Below are 18,935 nucleotides of genomic sequence, written 5' to 3' on the forward strand. Positions count from 1 at the left end.
ATTGAGATGTAATAATTCCCTTCCCCCAAATAGCTTACAATCCAAGTGGGTATCTGAGGTAATAGGAGATAACAACTTGCTCAAGATCACAGGAAATGTCAGTGGAGGAAGTGCGCATCAGACTCTGGTTTCCTGCTTCTCCTCCCATTACTCTAACCACTAGGCCACTCCTGCCACTGCTGTCTTCAGTTAGAAAGTGCAGAAACAGCCCCTCAGTTGGTGTACAGCTTCCAATCTGAATTAAACCCATTTCTGAAATCACTAACCTATTATACAGGATGCCCTTAGGGAATGAACTTTTCCTACCAGGGCATCCTCTTATTGTAGTGAATAATTGCTGCCCAAGCTTGGTTATTTTAATGAACGCATTGCTCCAAGTCTTTTTATTGCCTTCACGTTCTAATTATAAATTCCCCAGCATGCTTCATACAATGACATCGCTACACACGAGGGAGAACCAAGGTGTATATGATCTTTTGCTCTCTAGTTCAAGTATTTGGTGTGGGGTAGGATCGAGTTTTCCACACGAATGGGGATATTTTAGGATGCAGAACCAGCCAGCCATCGACACTTTTAATTGAATAAATTTTTTCACCTTTAATGAAATGCTCAGTAAAGAACTGTGTATTTGTAAGTACAACCATTGTCTGTTGACAGTGATGTTTAAACTTTTATTTTCAGACCACATACAATCATTTTTACTAGCAGAGGGAAATAAAATAAAGATTTGACAGTCAGTAAAAACTGTGTAGGGTTTTGTTTGTTTTTTTTTAGGCTAGTGTGCCACCTACTTAGGCCTGCTTTTCAGTCTTTTTTTTCAAATGAAAATAAAGCTTTAGTGCCATGGTGTGCCAATTTGCCACAGCTGTAAGAGACCTGAGGATAGAAGCAACACAAACTCAGGCCCCAATGTAATAAGACAGAGTGAAAAACATGTGCTGAACTTAGCACACAATTTTTTAAACTTTCTTTTTTTTTTTTTTGGCATGCGAGTAAACTCCTGATGTAGCAAGCTAATGCACCAGGAGTTTTAAAAATAGTGCTGTTCAAAAAATGTGCACACAAAACATTATTCGTGCACATAAACCATGTTGTCTTCTCAGAAAATGTCTTGCGCACACACAGCATGATTTATGTGCACAAAACGTTCCAGAAACTGTACTCCACCTCTGAGTTTTAAATCTCCAGCATTAAGAAAACCTCTCTGGATTAGGAGGCAAAAGCTAATGCCTTCATTTGCTTGGATGAGTGCTACTTTGTGCCCATTTGTTTGTGCACTTGGTAATTCGGGAGTAAAGATGTGTGCGCGCACAAGCACGCCCTGCCATTGCACACAGCTGCATGTATGTTATGGTCGGGGTCTCAGAAGGGGAGTCAGCTGGGCAAGCTATTCTTGCAAACACATGCAGTGTCTTACAGCAAGGTCATAAACAAGTAGTTTATTCTCACACTCTGAATTCACCAGCCTGAATAATAATCCTTTTATACAAGGATACTTTTTGAAGCGGCAAACCTCAGAAACATGCTTTAGGAGAATCTACAGGGCGATCAGAAAGTCCCTGTGCACATGCAATACACTAATGAAATTTCTGTTACCATATATACTTGTGTAGAAGTCAAGACATTTATGCCAGAAAAAGGCACAAAAAAGCTGGTGTGACTTACACACGCGTATTACGGACAGCCCCCCCTCCCCCCCCCCCCCCAAATAAAACTCACCGATTAGTCTGTGGTGGTCCAGCTGGGAGCTCGGGAGCGATCTCCCACTCCCTGGCCGTCGGCTGCCAGTAATCAAAATGGTGGCGACGGCCCTTTGCTCTTTACATGTGACAGGGGCTACCATTGCCATTGGTGGGCACCGGGCACCTGTCACATGGTAGGGGCATGGGGCCACCGACGCCATTTTGATTACTGGCAGCAGACAACCCGGGAGCAGGAGATTGCTCCCGGGCCTCTCGCTGGACTACCAGGGACTTTCGGTGCATCTTGGTGGGAGGGAGGGATTGAACAGGGAGGGCAGGCATGGGAGGGAGGGAGAGATTTATTGGCAGTGCAACAATCAAAAAAGAGAAACAACATCATTCTTCATAAAATATCAAGAAAAATAAATCAGCAATAGTAAAGCCATACACACAAAAAGGATAAATATTACAAAATAGCTGATCATCCAATAATTAAACTCGTATAAAACTTTTAAAAATGTCTCAAAAAAACAATAAAATATTTTAAAAACAGCAGACACATCAGATTAATAACAATAGGAAGGAGGGAGGGATTGAACAGCAATTTTCTTAAATTATCAGTTTGTTTCTGAGTGTGATTTCACCATTTCATAAGCCCCCCTAGGTTTTACCCTTGACTTAACCACTGGTGACAGATAAATATTGATTTTGGGGCCCCAAAAATACCCTCGACTTATATATGAGATCGACTTATACACGAGTATATATGGTAATATAAATAGTACCATTATAGTGACAACAGTTTATTTTAGTTATAAGAAAAGGGGGAAAGCGAAGACTTGAATGTCAACAATCACATGATCCAAGAACAGGGCTTCTTTCTCCAGTCTGTTTGGAATGTGCGTGGATGCAGACTCTTCCTCTGTTAGCCTTGTACCATGTTTCATTCTACCAGAAAGCAAAAATCTTTGTATTCTAACATTGATACACAGGATCACACAGATTTAAATATCCATTATATGGTTTGACTTTAAATTGATTATGTAACTGTTCATGTATTGAAATAACTCATTTGAACTTTAATGAGAAACTGGTGGTGTTCACTAATATAGGGGCTGATACAATCCCTCAGCTGTGCATACATTTTTTTTATTCACAAATGTTACTTCTGATTCAGCAAGGAGTTTTGTGCACACAAAATTTGAATGTAAAACTCTGCATCCTGTTTAGCACCCTCGCATGGAAATCCCATGCAAAGGAAAAAATTAACTCTTACCTCAATGCAGAGAGATTTGCTGACTTAACTTAGGTTTTCTGAGCACTTGAAATTTTACTCCTGGTCTGAGGTAGAGTAAAGTTTCCAGCGTTTCTGTCAGTCTATGGGCAGAAGCTGGAGTTCCTGCGCTGGGACCTGTAATCGGGTTTTATGCGCAGAAACCGTGCTGTGTGCACACACAGCAGGTTTTCTGTGCATAAATATGATTTATGTGCTCAGAGAATGTTTTCTGTCCTAAATGCGTTTTGTGTGCATAAATCATGACTGAGAGATTCCCTCACTCCCCGGTTTTAAAATGCATTTATTTATTTATTTTTTGAGTTTTATATACCGTCATTCGGTAGAGCCATCATAACGGTTTACAAAAGTATACATTTTTCTTAGCAGTTGTGTAACAGTAAAAACAATTTGAACAATATCAGAAAAGCATATCAAGTCCAGAGAGCATTATTAGGTTGGATGAGGAGGGAATGCAGGTTCAGGGCGAAGAGAATGTATTAAGAGGTTTACAACTGAGAATTCAGTTGAGAGTTGGGGTGATCAGACATCTGAAGGTCAGTGTAGAATTTGCGGAACATTAGTGTTTTTAGGTCGTGTTGGGTTCTCAGGAATTTAGGTAGGGTGTTCCAAAGTTTAGGTGAAGCAATTGAAAAGGCTCTTTCTCTTGTGGTTGCCAGATGCGCATCTTTGATAGGGGGAATATTTAGATAACCTGAGTTGTTAGAGCGTAGGTTTCTTCGAGGAGCCTGTGTTGAGTGCTCATTTTAACTCTGGGTTGGTGCACACTTTTTCTAGTCCATGCACTTTAACTCCCGATTCGTTAATTAACGTCACATTAGCTCACTGCATCACCTCTGCTTTAAGAAACTGTGCACTGATTTTCAGCTCCCAGTTTTAACCATAATTTGTGGGCAAGTGAAGCTATTAAGAATTTGCCCTTCTCCTGGCTTGCTTCATTTGCTACAAGAATACAGCATAATGTAGAGCTTGCTACTCTTTTTGAGTACATTTGTGAGCTTGATGACAGTGCTCTATTTCCCTTATTACAGATCTTAATGAAACAGCTGGAGATTCTGGGCCTAACTGATAAGCCACAGTTGGCTACTCGCTTTCAGGAAGTTTTCCGTTCCATGTGGTCAATGAATGGCGATTCTATCAGTAAAATCTATGCAGGTACCGGAGCGCTGGAAGGAAAGGCTAAGGTAATGCATGTTTAATACTGCACTTGAACCAGACATCTGAATGGTTTTCATAAACACTGCATTAATGCTTCTGTCTGTTTCCTAGGTTCCTGATTCCGTGATGACCTTTATCTTTACTTAGTAAAAGAATATAGGGCTGTGATCTTGCATAATTCATATTATTTATTTATGTATTTATAGTATTTCTAGACCGGAGGTTCCTGTATAGAATACATATCACCCCGGTTTACAAGGAACTCAAACTATCGCTTCATTTAGCGGTTAGTTAGTACGACTAGTGTTGTCTCCAATGTTCTACCTCTGTATGGTTAGAGTTCTGTAAAAGTCTTGTAACTGCTGTGATGTCCAGGGCTGAAACATTAACCTGTTATTTTTAGGCTAGCTATTGTGGATCATTCTTGGTTGCCATCACTTTGCTCTGTGCCCCGTGGATCAAAGTTGAATGTAGAAATGCAACATGTCAAGATATTTATTTATTTAGAGTTTTTCTATACCAGTGTTTGTCAAAAAATCATATCGGTTTACATGTAACAAGTAACAATAGAGAAAGTTACAATGAACAGGGTGATGTCAAACTTGGAAGGGGGTGCAGAGATTAGTTATCAAACATTGGTAGAAACAATCAAACATTGCAGATTAAAATTAACAAGTAGAGTCGGACATTGCAGTTCAATATCTGAGCCCTTAGTAGCTGAATATATATGAATCTGATATCTCAGAATGAACCCAGCAAGATAACTTGCAGTTTAGTCTATATTCCACTGGTGCACTGTACTTCATCTCTGCAATCTGGAGAATAATGGAATTGATGAAACAAGTTCTGTCGTCCCACAGTACATAGCACTATCCCACACTAGGATTTTCAGCTATTACTTGAAATCTTATTTATCTTGTAATCAAAATAATTGAACTAGCAAAAATTCTGTTTGCTGTTCGTACCCCAGATCAGTCCAGCCAAGTGGATTTATGCATCCCTACTAGCAGATGGAGGCAGAGAACAAAAACTTTGAGACATTGCTACATAACCGAGAGTGCCACCTGCAGTCCCTCGGTATTTCTGTCTCCAGCAGATGGTAGAGGTGCAAACCTGCAGTCTGACTAGTTTTAGGAAAAAGAAAAGGATAGAGGAGAAGATTTTGGATTCGACTCATTGCTCCCTGAGGTGTTACGCACCTTCGTGGGCCATCTCTCAGGTGGAACTGGGCGACCAGGGGGTTGGTAACCCCATGCCTGTTTGTAGCCCTTTGGTGCCGGAGGCCTTGATTAGCCAGGAGATTGACTCCCTCGTGGCCTCCGAAGCCACCTCCTGCCTGCTACCATCCCCCTAAAGGGAAGTATTCTTGACTTTGTGGCCTTAATTAAGTTGTTGGGGAAAAAAAAAAAGGTTAAAGTTCTGAACGGTTTGAAACAGGCAACCAGGAGTATCTGTTTAGAGGCAATCTGATGGCAGGACATTTTCGGCAGTGGGGGCTGTCAGCACAAGGTGCAGGTAGGGATGGGTAAGCACATGCCGAATTTCTCGGCTGGGAGATCCTGGCAGTTGTGAGACTGTCTTTTTTTTTTTCCCCGTGCGCCGTTTGCCATAGTGCGGCTTGACTGTGTTGCCTCCTGACCAAGTGTGCGGCCTGTGTGTTCAACGACGTTCCCCACCGTCGCTTTTCCTTCAGCAGCTTTTCCTTTGGCGACCGCATGGAAATGGTGCTAAAGCCACATATAGCGGCCTGCAAGGCTTGCAGCCTTTGGTCGGCCTGCCTCAGTTCCCGCTCCTCTGGTGCTTTAGGAGCCCGGAGAGCCTCAAGCTCATTGGGGGCCTCAGCTGAGGTCCCGGAGAGACCAATTGCGGCAACCAGATCATCAGATCTGGTTGCCGCATCTATGTCAGGTACCTGAGGAGAATCAACATGGAGGAGAGGAGTCTGAAGGTGGTTTGTCGGATCATGGTCCTGCAGATCCGGAGGATTTTCCCCGGAGTTTGTACTCCTCATTCATAAGGCCTTTCTGGCAAGAAAGGGGGGGGGGGGGGGGAGCGTCCCGGTGAGAAGGTTCTAGTCGCTTGGCCAAGAATTAGAAGGTGGGATCTTCTGATGACTTGGTAGATCTTGGGTCTTGGCCGCGCAGGGGTTGAGAGAGTCTCTGGGAATTGGGGGGAATTGTGCAGTAGTATGCTGCAGATCCTTCCGCGAGCGGGCCTGGATGTGACTGCTGACCCGGATCCAAATTCCAATCCTGATGGGGACATGGATGAACTGGATCCAGATGAGTTCCCTGTGACAGAGGGGGATGACCCCAGAGTTTTAGCCCCTCATTCCCCAGGTTCTGGAGGAACTAGGGGTAAAGGTAGCCTTGGGTGAATCGGATAGCGAAGGAGTGAACCCAGTTCTCGATGGCCTGCATAGGCCTCCTAGTGCTTGTCCACTACCTAAGAAGATCTGTAAACTGATAAACCGGAGGCTGGCTTGAAGGTCGGGCACATATGGTGAAGCTGTATCCCTTGAATGAAGAGATTCTGGATCTTCTATGGGCCCCAAAGGTGGATGTGACCGTATCCGCCATGACTAAGAAGACGATCCCAGTGACGGGGGCTACCGCTCTGAAGGACGTTCAGGACCATAATTTGAAAGTTCAGTTGAGGCGGATGTTTGAAGTTTCTGCCATAAGCCTGAGGGCGGCGATTTGTGGCAGCATGATGCAGAGGGCCTGTTTGTGCTGCGTCCAGAAGGCTCAGGAACAGGCTTCGTCTGGGGCGTTTAGCGCCATTCAGTCTGTGTGACTGGAAGCTGGAGTGGCCTAGGTGGCGGATGCGCTCTAAGACTTGGGTCATACGTCAACCAGGAGCGTGGTTTCTGTGGTAGCAACCCGTAGGCCTTTATTGTTGCCTAATTGCTCGGCAGACATCTGGTCCAACTCCTAGTTATGTAATCTCCCCTTTTAGGGAAAGCTCTTGTTTGGGGAAGATTTGGATCAGTTGATGGCGACTTTGGGGGAGCCCAAAGGAAATAGGCTGCCGGAAGTTAAGAAGTGTGGCAAGAAGGTTTTCCTGCTTCTGTCCTGGTTTTAGATTTGCAGAAGGTTTCGTTCCGGCAAGACTTCCTCTGCACCAGGACCAGAGCAGAATCGTGGCAGGCAGCAGTCCTTTCGAGGAACCTGCAGGTCTGCTAGAGACTGTGCCAGTCAAGGAAAGTCATCCCAATGATGCCAGAGGCGCTCCTGTCTCTGTGAAACCAGTAGGGGGCAGGTTGTTCCTTTTTTTATGAGGAGTGGACCACAATCACCTCAGACCAGTGGGTCCTGGAGGTGTGACAGACGGTTATGTCTTAGAATTTTCTAGACCGATCAGGGCTGCCTTTGTAATCTCCTGGGGCAAGTGAGCGGTTGTGCTGGAGACTTGCAGGGTCAATTCTTCTCTGTACTTCGTGGTGCCCAAAAAGGAGGGCACATGTCCTCTGCAGAGGGCTCTGTTGTCCTGTTGGAATCCACTTTCAGAGGAATTTCAGCTTCCTTTGCCATTGCCGGAGGAGGCCAGATCTAGTCTCTCGTGGTGGCTGTCTCGGCACAATCTGGAGAAAGGGATAGACCTCGAAGTACCCGACTAGGTGGTGGTATCCATGGATGCCAGCCTCTTGGGCTGGGGGGGCGATTTGTCAAGGGAAATCAGCCCAGGGTCAGTTGTTGTCAGAGGAGGGGATCTGGTCCATCAGTTGGCTGGAAACCAGGGCAGTGCGCAAAGCTTTACTGGCATTTCTCCCGCTCATTCAGGGAAAGTCAGTGCAAGTGTTCTCAGACTATTTGATGACAGTTACATATATCAACCACTAGGGCGGAATGAAGAGTCGTCTAGTAACGCTGGTGGTACAAGAACGTTTTGTTTGGGGATGAAGCATCTGGCAAGAGTAGTGGCTTCCCATGTAGCCGGAGTGGACAACATGCCGCCGGACTTCCTCAGCAAACAGCGTCTGGATCTGGGGCAGTGGGAGTTGTCAGCGGAGGCCTTCTCCTTAATTCAGGCCAGACTGGGCAGACCAGTGGTGGGCCTCATGGTGACTTCAGGAAATGCGAAGATGGATCGATTTTTTTTTCAGTTGCAGAAAGGAGGTTGGATTGGAGGGTGTCGACGCTCTCATTCTCCTGTGGCTGACACGCCTGTTACTGTACGTGTTTCCACCACGGCCTCTCGTAGGTCAAGGGCTGCGGCTCATCAAGCTTCATCCGGGCAGGGTGATTCTGGAGGCTTCTGAGTTGCCGTGCCAGCCGTGGTTTGCTGACCTTCTTCATCTGGCAGTGTACGGTCCCGTTTGCTTGGCCCATCTGTCAGGGCTGTTGCTGCAGGGTCCTGAGAGGATCAATTCTGTCTAGCAGCTTGGCCTTTGAGAGGCGATGGCTCCGCTTGTAAGGTTATTTGGAGCCTGCAATTGCAACTTTGCTTCAGGCAAGGCAGCTTTTCATGTCTTTGGCTTATTGCCAAGTGTGAAGAGTCTTTGAATCCTGATATTTGCAGAACAAGGTATAGCCTTTGAAGGTGGACATTCCACAGATTCTAGCCTTCTTGCAAAGCAGTTTGACTTAACAGTTTGGTCTATAATTCCCTTTGGGTTCAGGTGGCAGCCTTAGGTTCCCTTTGAGGTAGGATTCAGGGAAGACCATTGGCATCTCATCTAAATATGGTTCATTTCCTCAAAGGGGCAAAATATTTGCGTCCTCCCAATTGGACGTTTTGTCCAGCATGGAATCTGAACTTAGTTCTTCGGGTGCTGTGTGGTCCTCCCTTTGAACTGGTTAGGAGGGCTTCTCTAAAGGGCTTAACCCTGAAGGCTGCTGCTCTGGTGCCTATCTGTTCAGCCAGAAGGAAGGATTTTTGAACTTCAAGTTTTCCTTCTTTTTTGCCTAAGGTAGTTTTCTCCTTTCACTTTAACCAGGCCTTGCCGTATTTGTCTGCGGATGCTCCTATGGCGAGGGAGCTTCACTTGCTGGATGGGTGCAGAATTCTTTAGCAACAAATGCCTTTCGGAGATCTGATCATCTTTTTGTCCAAGGGCACTATTGTATGATGGCTGAAAGAGACTGTAACTTCGGCTTGCATCTGTAAGGGCCGGTCGGTGGCAGAGGGCTTGAGAGTGTATTCCACTAGGGCGCAAGCAACCTCGTGGGCAGCGTGACAGCTATTTTCTATGCAGGAGATTTGTCATGTGTCGACGTGGTCTTCGTTTCACACTTCTATCCAAACATTACCGCTTGGATGTGTGGGCGCCGGAGGAGGCATCTTTTGGGGAAAGTGTGTTGTATGCGGGTCTTTCGAGGTCCCTGCCAGAATAGAGGGGATTGGGTACATCCCACTTGCTTGGACTGATCCTGGGTACGAACAGGAAAGGAAAATTAGTTCTTACCTGCTAATTTTTGTTCCTGAAGTTCCACATATCAGTCCAGAGATCCATCCCCATCTTTTGAAAGACTTCCTCGCTTCTAGATGTTGCTGAGCTGATATGTGATATATTCAGAGTAATGAGAAGTGTACATAGTTTCAGATGTGCGTTCTGTCACATTAAGAGGGCATGATTTTTTCAGGGGGCTCCAACGTTTAAGTTTCTGTTTGCTCTGGGTTTATTAGGGTTTGTTAAGGTAGACACCTTGGCTTGGGTACAGGTCAGTACTAAGGGACTGCAGGTGGCACACTCTGTTATGTTCTCTGCCGCCATCTGCTGGTAGGGATTCATAAACCCACTTGTCTGGACTGATCCATGGTACTTCAGGAACGAAAATTAGCAGGTAAGAACCAATTTTCTTTTTGAAGAAACAAAATTCTGTTTATATTTAAAACAAACAAAATCATTGCTCTGTCCTTATTGCACCCTGGTTTTTATTTTGTCCCTAACAGAATTCTTAAAGGTTCAGGGGTTAAGAAGTTAGCTGGGTAAAATGATCTGTCTAACTTTTAACTGGGATATCTGGGGGGGACTTATCCAGTTACCTAGATAACATTAGGACAGCAGATTGTCTGGGTAAGCTTAGCCAGGTAGCGATCATTCTCTGCCCTGCCCTGCCCTGGAATGCCTCCAATCCTGTGTCATAAATTACCAGGGGTTAGAAATTGTTAAACTCAGAGTTTGTCCGGTTAACTGTAAAAGTTACTTGGACAAACTTGTTTGAATATTAAGCTCTTAGTGTCTTAAACTTTTTGAAAGCTCCTCCTGCCTTCTTACCATGCTCGTTATTCTGAGCCTCATTATAAAATGGGTGTGGATTCTCATCAGAACCCCAGGCAGACATCCCACTGTTAGATGTAAAAACATGAATAGAAGAATAAACAATTGAAGAGTGGACTCAATATCGTTTTTTTAAAACCAAGGGTGATTACCTTAATATAAGGTACAAAAGGGAAAGAATTTCAACAGGAAAAAGTTGTCTTTGAGATTCCAGGAAGTTTTAGACCTGCTTTATTTTCAGATTATTCAAGTGAAAGCTGTACCCTGTAAAATGATTTGAATACTTATGTAGATGTGAAATATGTCTTAGCCCAAATCAAAAAAATGGAAAAAAATCAACCTCACAAATAGTCATATCATAGGAAAGGGTGAGGAGGTATCAAATTATAAAAATGTATCAATTGCACAAGTCCTCAATAAAAGCTGAGGTCCCAGGTCCCCACAACCTCAGCTGGAGTAATAGGTCAGTGTTTTTCTTCCTGAGCATATCATGTAAAATGGATTTTACTGCTCGGGATAGAGAAGGGTGGCCATAAAAACCCTCTCCTCCTTACATTAACAGCCACTGAAGAATTAAAAGATAGCACAGAGGGAATGGCGCTGCGTCATATTTTTCCATAGGAAAGGGTGAGAAGGTATCAAATAAAAATGATCGATTCCACAAGTCAACAATAAAAGTTCAAAGCAGTGTTCAGAAATTCATCTGAGTCTGTAAAATTATTTCAATAACATTACTGAAACATGTTTAAGGTAATAATTTGCAACTGACATCAGAATTGCACTGTCTGTCCCGACTCAGCCTGTTTGTGAAACACGTACATGTCAGGGGACAAGGTTGTTCTTTGAAATTATGCCATATTGGAATTCCAGAAAAATTTTACAAACTCAGATGAATTAATGAGCACTGTTTTGAACTTTTATTGTTGGCTTGTGGAATCAATACATTTTTATAATTTGATACCTCCTCACCCTTTCCTATGGTAAAATATGACATTTATTTTTATTTTATTTAAACTGTTTTATATACCGACAACCGTTTGCACATCGTGTCGGTTTACATGTAACTTACAACCAATGTATGTATAGGCATTGCCTTTACAAGGAACAGAAAACAATAGAACGCAGTAACAAAGCAAAAACTAGATAAATTAGAAGGAGGGATTCAACTGGGAGTGACATAAGTTGGGGGAGGGGAAGGAGTAAAACAATGACACAAAGGTTATGTACAAAGTTTAGCGAAACATTCGTTATATACAAGGTTAAGCGATGCATTTGTATATATTTGTATATATGACATAGAACCATCCCATTTGTGCTTTTAATTATTCAGTGGCTGTTAATGTTGAAAAGGGGTAGACTCAAAGTAATCGTAGGAAATATTTCTTTACAGAGAGGGTGGTGGATGTGTGGAACAGCCTCCCAGTGGAAGTGATGGAGGCAAAAACAGTCTCTGAATTCAAGAAAGCATGGGATAAATACAGGGGATCTCTAAGGAAGTGATGGGAATTAGAATGCTAAATTAATTGGACGGATTGCCATCATGTTTCTAATGTAAGGAGTAGGTTTTTATGTACACCTTTCTTTATCTCGTGCAGTAAAATCCATTTTATTTGACTTCTGTAAACATTTTATTCAGGAAGAAAAACACTGACCTAATACTCCAGCTGAGGTCAGGGGGGAATTGGGTGGGACCGTACCATTCCCTTTTTTTTCTTAATCATAAACAAAAGATTAACTGAAATAAATGTTTTGTTTAAAAAAAAAAATTCTGCTTTCTAATTCTTTAACTGCTTTACTTTTCCTTTGCTTCTCTGGGTTCCTTTCGATATGTGAATGGTGAGTGTGTTTTTGGATCATGTTAATATGTTATGTTAGAATGGTGTTGAGCACAATTTGGTGGTGGAGTTGGTGCATACCGTTTTCACAGACTTCAGGGATCACAACCCACTGTATGGCACTGATTTTCTAGGCAAGGTACTGGAATGGTTTGCCGATGCTTTCTGTGTCTCACTCTTTCTAGATGCTCTCCCAACCCAAATACTAGCCAGGTCTCATCCAGCTTAGCTTCTGAGAGCTGACAAGGTTAGCTTCACTCAGAGTGTTACTGGGAGGGGAGTACAGTTTGTACCTTTTTAAAATGCATGCCAAGCACAATCAAGTCCTGATATATTGTCCCTAGAGGGATAATGCGCATATGGAAAACAGGATCAAAGTTTCTGCCCAGCAGGCGTTTTTTTTTTTCTTTCCATGCAAGACAATCGCCAGCTGCAAAACTGTTGAAATTCAGAAATGCAAATTCATTGGTACTAATTCAAAATGTAAAAAGATATGCACAGCAATCTGTATTTCTCACATGTAAATTATGCATCCATTACTTTAAATTTGTCGTTCTTCATAGGAAGCACACATTTTTAAACAGATGTACATATGGGGATAAACATCTACACCTGCCCACCTTTGTCTACCACACTTCACGTTTGCGACATAAAAGACAGATGTGACATCAAGAGTTTTCGTTTCATTTCTCTAGTTATGAATGACTAATGACTTCTGTCTTCATTCTTGTGATTTGTGGTCATTCATAACTCAAGAATCAAAATTCTGTTTAAAGCTATTTTGAAAGAAAACTTTTATATTTTACTTTTATGCTAGAATGGAATTATTTTATTTATTTAGTTATTTTAAGAACATAAGAACATAAGAAAATGCCATATTATATACCGTCGTTCCAAGTGAAGATCACAATGGTTTACAAAAGTGACATTCAACTTTGGGTCATTACATAAGTTGGCGTAGCCCAATTTGGTATAACAATTTGGTAAAACACATACTATACAATATGGTATTACATGAACTTTGACATGAAACAAATTTGCTAAGATATATACTTTGCAGCACACAGTTCTTTTACTTCTTGATTGAGGAGGGGCACAAGGATTAGTAGGGTTGGGATTCTGTTTAATAGTGTACATGGTTGTAGGGAGTAGTCAAGAGCTGCTTAGTTCTCTCGTTTCTTGGTATTGTTTTTGTTGTTGATATTGTTATAAATTAGATTATAAGCGTTTTTAAACAGCCATGGTTTTAATTCACGTTTGAATGTCTTCTTTTCTGGGATCAGTCGAATTGTCTCCAATAATACGTTCCATAGTTTAGATCCAGCTATGGAGAACCTGCAATCATATTTTTGCTTTAGGTGTGTGCTCTGGAATATAGGTACAGTTAATAGACCTTTGTTTTGCTACCTAAGGGTTCATTGTGGTGCATATGTTTGAAGCTTTATGTCAATTAGTCCTGGGTTATCGTTGTGGATAATATTGAAGATTAAGTAAGGTTAAAACTTTGAAATATATTCGGTATTGTATCAGTAGCCATTGCAGTGCTGTAAGCGAGGGTGTGATGTGATCAAATTTCCTGGTTCCAATTAAGTCTTGCTGCATTTTGTAGTAGTTGCAGTTTTTTTAATAGATAGGTTGGGAGACCTAGTAATAGGGAGTTACAGTAATCTATGTTTGAGAAAATTAGAGATTGTAGGACTGTACGGAAATCTTCGGTAGTTAGTAATGGTTTCAGTCTACGTAGGATGCGCAATTTTGCATATCCTGCTGTGAATATTTTATTTATGTGTCTATTCATAGTAACCTTTTCGTCTGTCTGGATTCCTAAGTCCCGGACTTGATCCGAGGGTGAGATATTAAAATTACCAAGGTTTATAGATTGAGGATTAACTATGGAGGAGTTTCTCCTTAACCAGATGACTTTGGGTTTTGTTTTTTTGTGTTTAGTGTTAGTTTTAGATTAGAGTTCTTGCTGTATTGCCTTCATGTGTTTTGAGAGTGTTGATGCTGTATTTTCAAAGGATGAGTCAAATGGAATGTAGAAGTGAATGTCATCAGCCTATAGGAAGAAGGTTAATCCTAGATCTGTCAGTAATTTACACAGTGGGAGCATGTTTATGTTGAATAGGGTTGCAGATAGTGCTGATCCCTGGGGGACATCTGTATTGATGGGGAAGGAGTCAGATATGTTGTTTCCCAATTTCACTTGCATTGTCCTGTTAGATAGGAATGAAGAGAACCATTTGTGTACTCTGCCGTCAATTCCAATTTTCCTTAGTTGATGGCATAGAAGGGTGTGATCCACAGTTTCGAAGGCTGCTGTTAGGCAAAAAAAAAAATGATGCTACTGAGCTTTGCATGCAGTAATTGTATTCATTTTGGAATAATTGGACAGACAACGTCTGATGCATTTGTGCAAAAAGAAAAGCCAGAGACTGGGGCAGGGTCATTTCAAGCAGCCAGCATTGGCTAAAGTCTGTGGGTATTTTTCTCCTCGCAAATGTCAGCCAGAATTTTCAAAGTGGATTTGTGCACCTAAATCCGCTTTGAAAATCCGCGGGTGTGCACAGGTGCAGGTATAACTTTGTGCATGTGGATTTACGGGCATAGTTTGACAGTCTCCCTCAGAATGCCTATTTAGTATGCACTTAAAAGTCCACCGCCGGGGTCATTTTCAGAGAGCCACTTCTACACACAAAATCCGGTTTTATGTGCCGGATGCCTTTGAAAATTCTCCCCCAAAAGTAGCTGAACTTTCTGTAATGATTGTACTCTAAAGTAATGGCGAGAGAATGCAGGATTTAATATCTGTGTTGGAAACATGTGTGTTGCAAGCGATTTCTTACTTACCCCATTTCTCTGCCCATTCCTCTTTAACAGGGTGGAAAGCTGAAGGACGGGGCTCGTTCTGTGACCAGGACCATTCAGAGTAATTTTTTTGATAGCTCTAAGCAGGAAGCCATTGATGTTTTGCTATTAGGGAATACCCTAAATAGTGATTTAGCAGACAAAGCACGGGCCTTGTTAACCACTGGCAGTTTACATGGTATGTGAGATTTTTCCTTAAAACAAATTATTAATTTAGATTATGTTTAATGATGTCAATATCATTTAATGGCACTCTGCCATCTGAAGCAGCTCTTCAGGGTTTCCACTAACCACCACTTCCATTTCAAAACATTTTCAGAAAGGAATTTGCAGTTTCATTGTGTCTCTATATTTTCTAATTCTCCTTCCTGGTAATGCCACACTGGGATGTACGGTAGGTTAGATTTCATCTGTCTGAGACTGATTTACGAAGTTATGATTTTTCTGATAACCCAGGCCGAAAAGCACACATGCATATATTGGACCTTTGATGACACACATGCACAAGCTTTGATTTTGATATTTGTGAGCAATAGCACCTGGACAATTAGTACTGCTGCTCCTAAGTTTCAAATGTGTGCTAATGCAAGCATTTTTCTGTATAGTTAGAAAATTTTGGACTGCGCAGAATGCTTTCCATGTTCATGAACCCCAGTCTGACTAATTAGGTTTGTTAGGTTGGAAAGAGGGTAGCCTCTCCATTGTCTCGGTAATGACTGTTTTTCCTAATTTAGGACTTGGCTGTTTTCCTGAATAAACATGCCATGACTCAGCACCATCCTAGTTAAGATCCTATTGTACATGGGACCTTTTCGGAGGACTTTGTAATGATTTGATATGTCTAGTGCACAGTAAAATCAATCGCAGCACTTTATTTCCATCTGAGTAGGAGATGTATCGTACACAATTCAGGGATTATATATAAACAATCCATTCTCTCTCTCTGTCTGCATCAGACCTTCATGTAAAGCAGCGCCACATTTAATACAAAGGTGGCATGTAAAGCACCCTGCACAATGTAGGCATAGATACATGAAGCATCCTGTGCAAGCTATTATCTTTCTCCATGTCAGGCCTAATCCTGTAAACTGTATCCCTTCAGGGATTGCTCTCCCAGGATGAGAATCGCTGCTGTAGAGCATTTTGTGTAATCCATCATTTGTGCCTGCGTCAGTTCTGCCTGTAAAATCCCCTGCATAATCCATTATTTCTCTGAGCATGAGACCTACATGTGAGGCATCTTGTACAGTCCTTTTGGATTAGGACTTCAGTGAGAATTCATATTAGAAAATGCATAGTTATTTTGCACCAGCAGTGTTCTGTAGCCAAATAAAGTACAAAATTAAGAAGTGCTTGTGTGCTTGCTGTACCAAACAGTTTAGCGCTGGTTTCACTGTTTCAACATGAAAAATAAATTTGTTTGATAAACTACTATGTTGCCTTTAAATCTGAAATCATTTTCATAACAACATATCTGCCACAATTTTTTTATTGTTCAATATGGTTTTTGTTAGTAGTGAAATAGTCACAAAAAAATAAAAAACATAGCATGCTTAAAAAATGTGAGAGTTTGTAGTGCAGGGGTTTTCAATCCAGTGATCAGGACACACCAAGGGAGTCAGGATTTCAAGCTACCCACAGTGAATATGCATGAGATAGATTTGCAATGATGGAGGCAATGAATATGCAAATCTATCTCATGCATATTCACTGGGGATATCTTGAAATCCTGACTTGCAAGATGCATCCTGAAGACTGGATTGAGAACCACTGTTGTAGTGTAAACTGTAAAATACAATCATATTTGTTAATGATATTGTGAACAGTTCTGTATTGCACCTCAGTTTACCAAGACAGCTGCTATTTTACTAATTACTGCTTGTTTCCTTTTTCTGCTGCTTGCATAGTTTCAGAACTGACATTACAATCAGGTATAGTAATCTAATCCATGTATTTTTCTTCATCCGGTTTGTCATGTCTATACAAATAAATCTCTGTGCTACAGCAGTCTAAAAACTCTGGACAATACATCTCGCAAAATGGTCATTCATTAACATTTTTCAGTACATTTTATGAAGGAATATGCAGGGATATGTATAAACAGGAACTGTCACTCTCTATATTCAAAGTTGTTTAATATCCAGCCAAATATTTCACTAGCTGGACAGTAAGTTTTTAGACCCAAGAGCACATATAAGGCAGCTAACCTTGAAGAGTTCCGTATTGCTGGAAACATCTGTTTTGTGCTAGCAGCAACAGAGCAGTATGTCCTCATGCCTTTCGTTTTCCACAGTATGGCAGACATTATTGTTGTGGTGCTGCAGCACAAAAGGGATACGACCAGCAGCAGCAGGGAAAACACACATCAAGGTAAGCTACCTTGAGATCTGCCTGCTTCTAGAATTTACTCTCCAACTGGGCAAGCACTGTCACACAGCTGGAAAGAACTATAAACCTTGATTTTTGAGCACTAGAGCTGGCCTTAAAAAAAATAAATTGTCAAATGCAACAAATATTTGGGATACCTAATAATGGTCTTTCTCTGTGGACTAGCAGGACAGTGATCAGCCACACAAGTGGATGATATCATCTGACAGCACTGAGACAGATAAGCATCTCTTGGAGTTTTCTAAGCATAAGCGGGCGTTCCCATGTAGCTGCCATGGCACAAGTTTCCTCAGTCTTTTATCTTCCATTAGAGTGAAAGGGTGGTTTTTGACGTTCTCTTCAAGCAGATTTTCCTTTTTTTTTTTTTTTTTTTTTTTTCCTTTTTGTTTCAACTTTAATTTCTTTTTTTTTGTCAATTATCCTAAAAACATTTTTCTTCAAAACTTTGAGTTGGCATCTGTTCTCTTCACAATGGCAGACAAGAAGCCAGGGTTCAAGAGATGTTTCCATTGCTGTTTCAAAATGACCTGTCAGATCAGCAAGACATGTCTCCAAGGACAGTGTCTCTAAATGAGTTTGTTTTGCACATACCTTGAAAGGAATGAACCTCATTCGTTAGCCAGAGTAAGAACATAAGAAGTTGCCATGCTGGGTTAGACTGAGGGTCCATCAAGCCCAGCATCCTGTTTCCAACAGTGGCCAATCCAAGTTACAATCACCTGGCAAGTACTCAAACATTAAATAGATCCCATGCTAGTAATGGCAATGGCTATTCCCTAAGTCAACTTGTTTAAGCAGTTTATGGACTTCTCCAGGACCTTATCCAAACCTTTTTTAATCCTAGCTTCACTAACTGCCCTAACCATATCCTCCAGCAACAAATTCCAGAGCTTAATTATGTGTTGAGTGGAAAAATGTTCTCCAATTTGTTTTATGTTGGGAGTAGTCTCAAACTCCCATATTTACTGCTAATGCCCTTCTTAGTACTTCCATTGTACCAAAGAGCACTTTCTGGAGTTCATAAGATGTAATCTATATAGGCAAATTATCAAGATGCACTTGGAAATTCTTCTTGATCACACCAGTGGCACCCAATATAATTTCTTTAACTTTCTGCCCCATTTTCTTGGTCTCTGATTATATCTCTTGTACTTAAGGATCTTTGCTTTCTCTATACGATCCACAGAATAGTCACTGGGTACAGACACCTGTATCAGCAATGCTCTTCTTGAGTTCTTTTTTACCATAATATCTGATTTTCTAGCATCAATCTTATCGGTTGGAATGGGAATGTCACAGGTGATCACAACTTCTTCCTTCTATTCTATTATAGTTGTGTTCCCAGTGTTTTTATCATACATTGATGTCGGCGATTCCAATATGCTCTCTGTAACCTTTCCATGAGGTGCCAAATTGCACTGCTTGTGCTTGCGGTTGTTAGATGACCAGAAAGTCAAGAAGCCATGCCTTGAAAGATTTTCTGAGCT

At 41.7% G+C, this 18,935-nt stretch overlaps 1 protein-coding gene across 9 annotated transcripts in view; it reads left to right on the top strand.

Moving 5' to 3' along the window:
• Window positions 1-18,935, top strand: part of SYNJ1 (synaptojanin 1) — a 222,428-nt gene that overhangs the window by 77,498 nt on the left and 125,995 nt on the right. For 5 of the 9 annotated variants that reach the window (XR_003857030.1, XM_029603578.1, XM_029603583.1 and 2 more), the window contains exons 11-13: window positions 4,008-4,160; window positions 15,073-15,238; window positions 16,968-16,991. Coding sequence is in view for 8 of the 9 variants with exons in the window: in XM_029603578.1 (XP_029459438.1) it covers window positions 4,008-4,160; window positions 15,073-15,238; window positions 16,968-16,991 (343 nt within the window). In the remaining variant the exon portion in view is untranslated. The remainder of the gene's footprint in view (window positions 1-4,007; window positions 4,161-15,072; window positions 15,239-16,967; window positions 16,992-18,935) is intronic. The other 4 variants (XM_029603579.1, XM_029603584.1, XM_029603585.1 and 1 more) reach the window with 2 other exon arrangements.

This window comes from Rhinatrema bivittatum, chromosome 5 (assembly GCF_901001135.1).
Source record: "Rhinatrema bivittatum chromosome 5, aRhiBiv1.1, whole genome shotgun sequence".
Lineage (NCBI taxonomy): Eukaryota > Metazoa > Chordata > Amphibia > Gymnophiona > Rhinatrematidae > Rhinatrema > Rhinatrema bivittatum.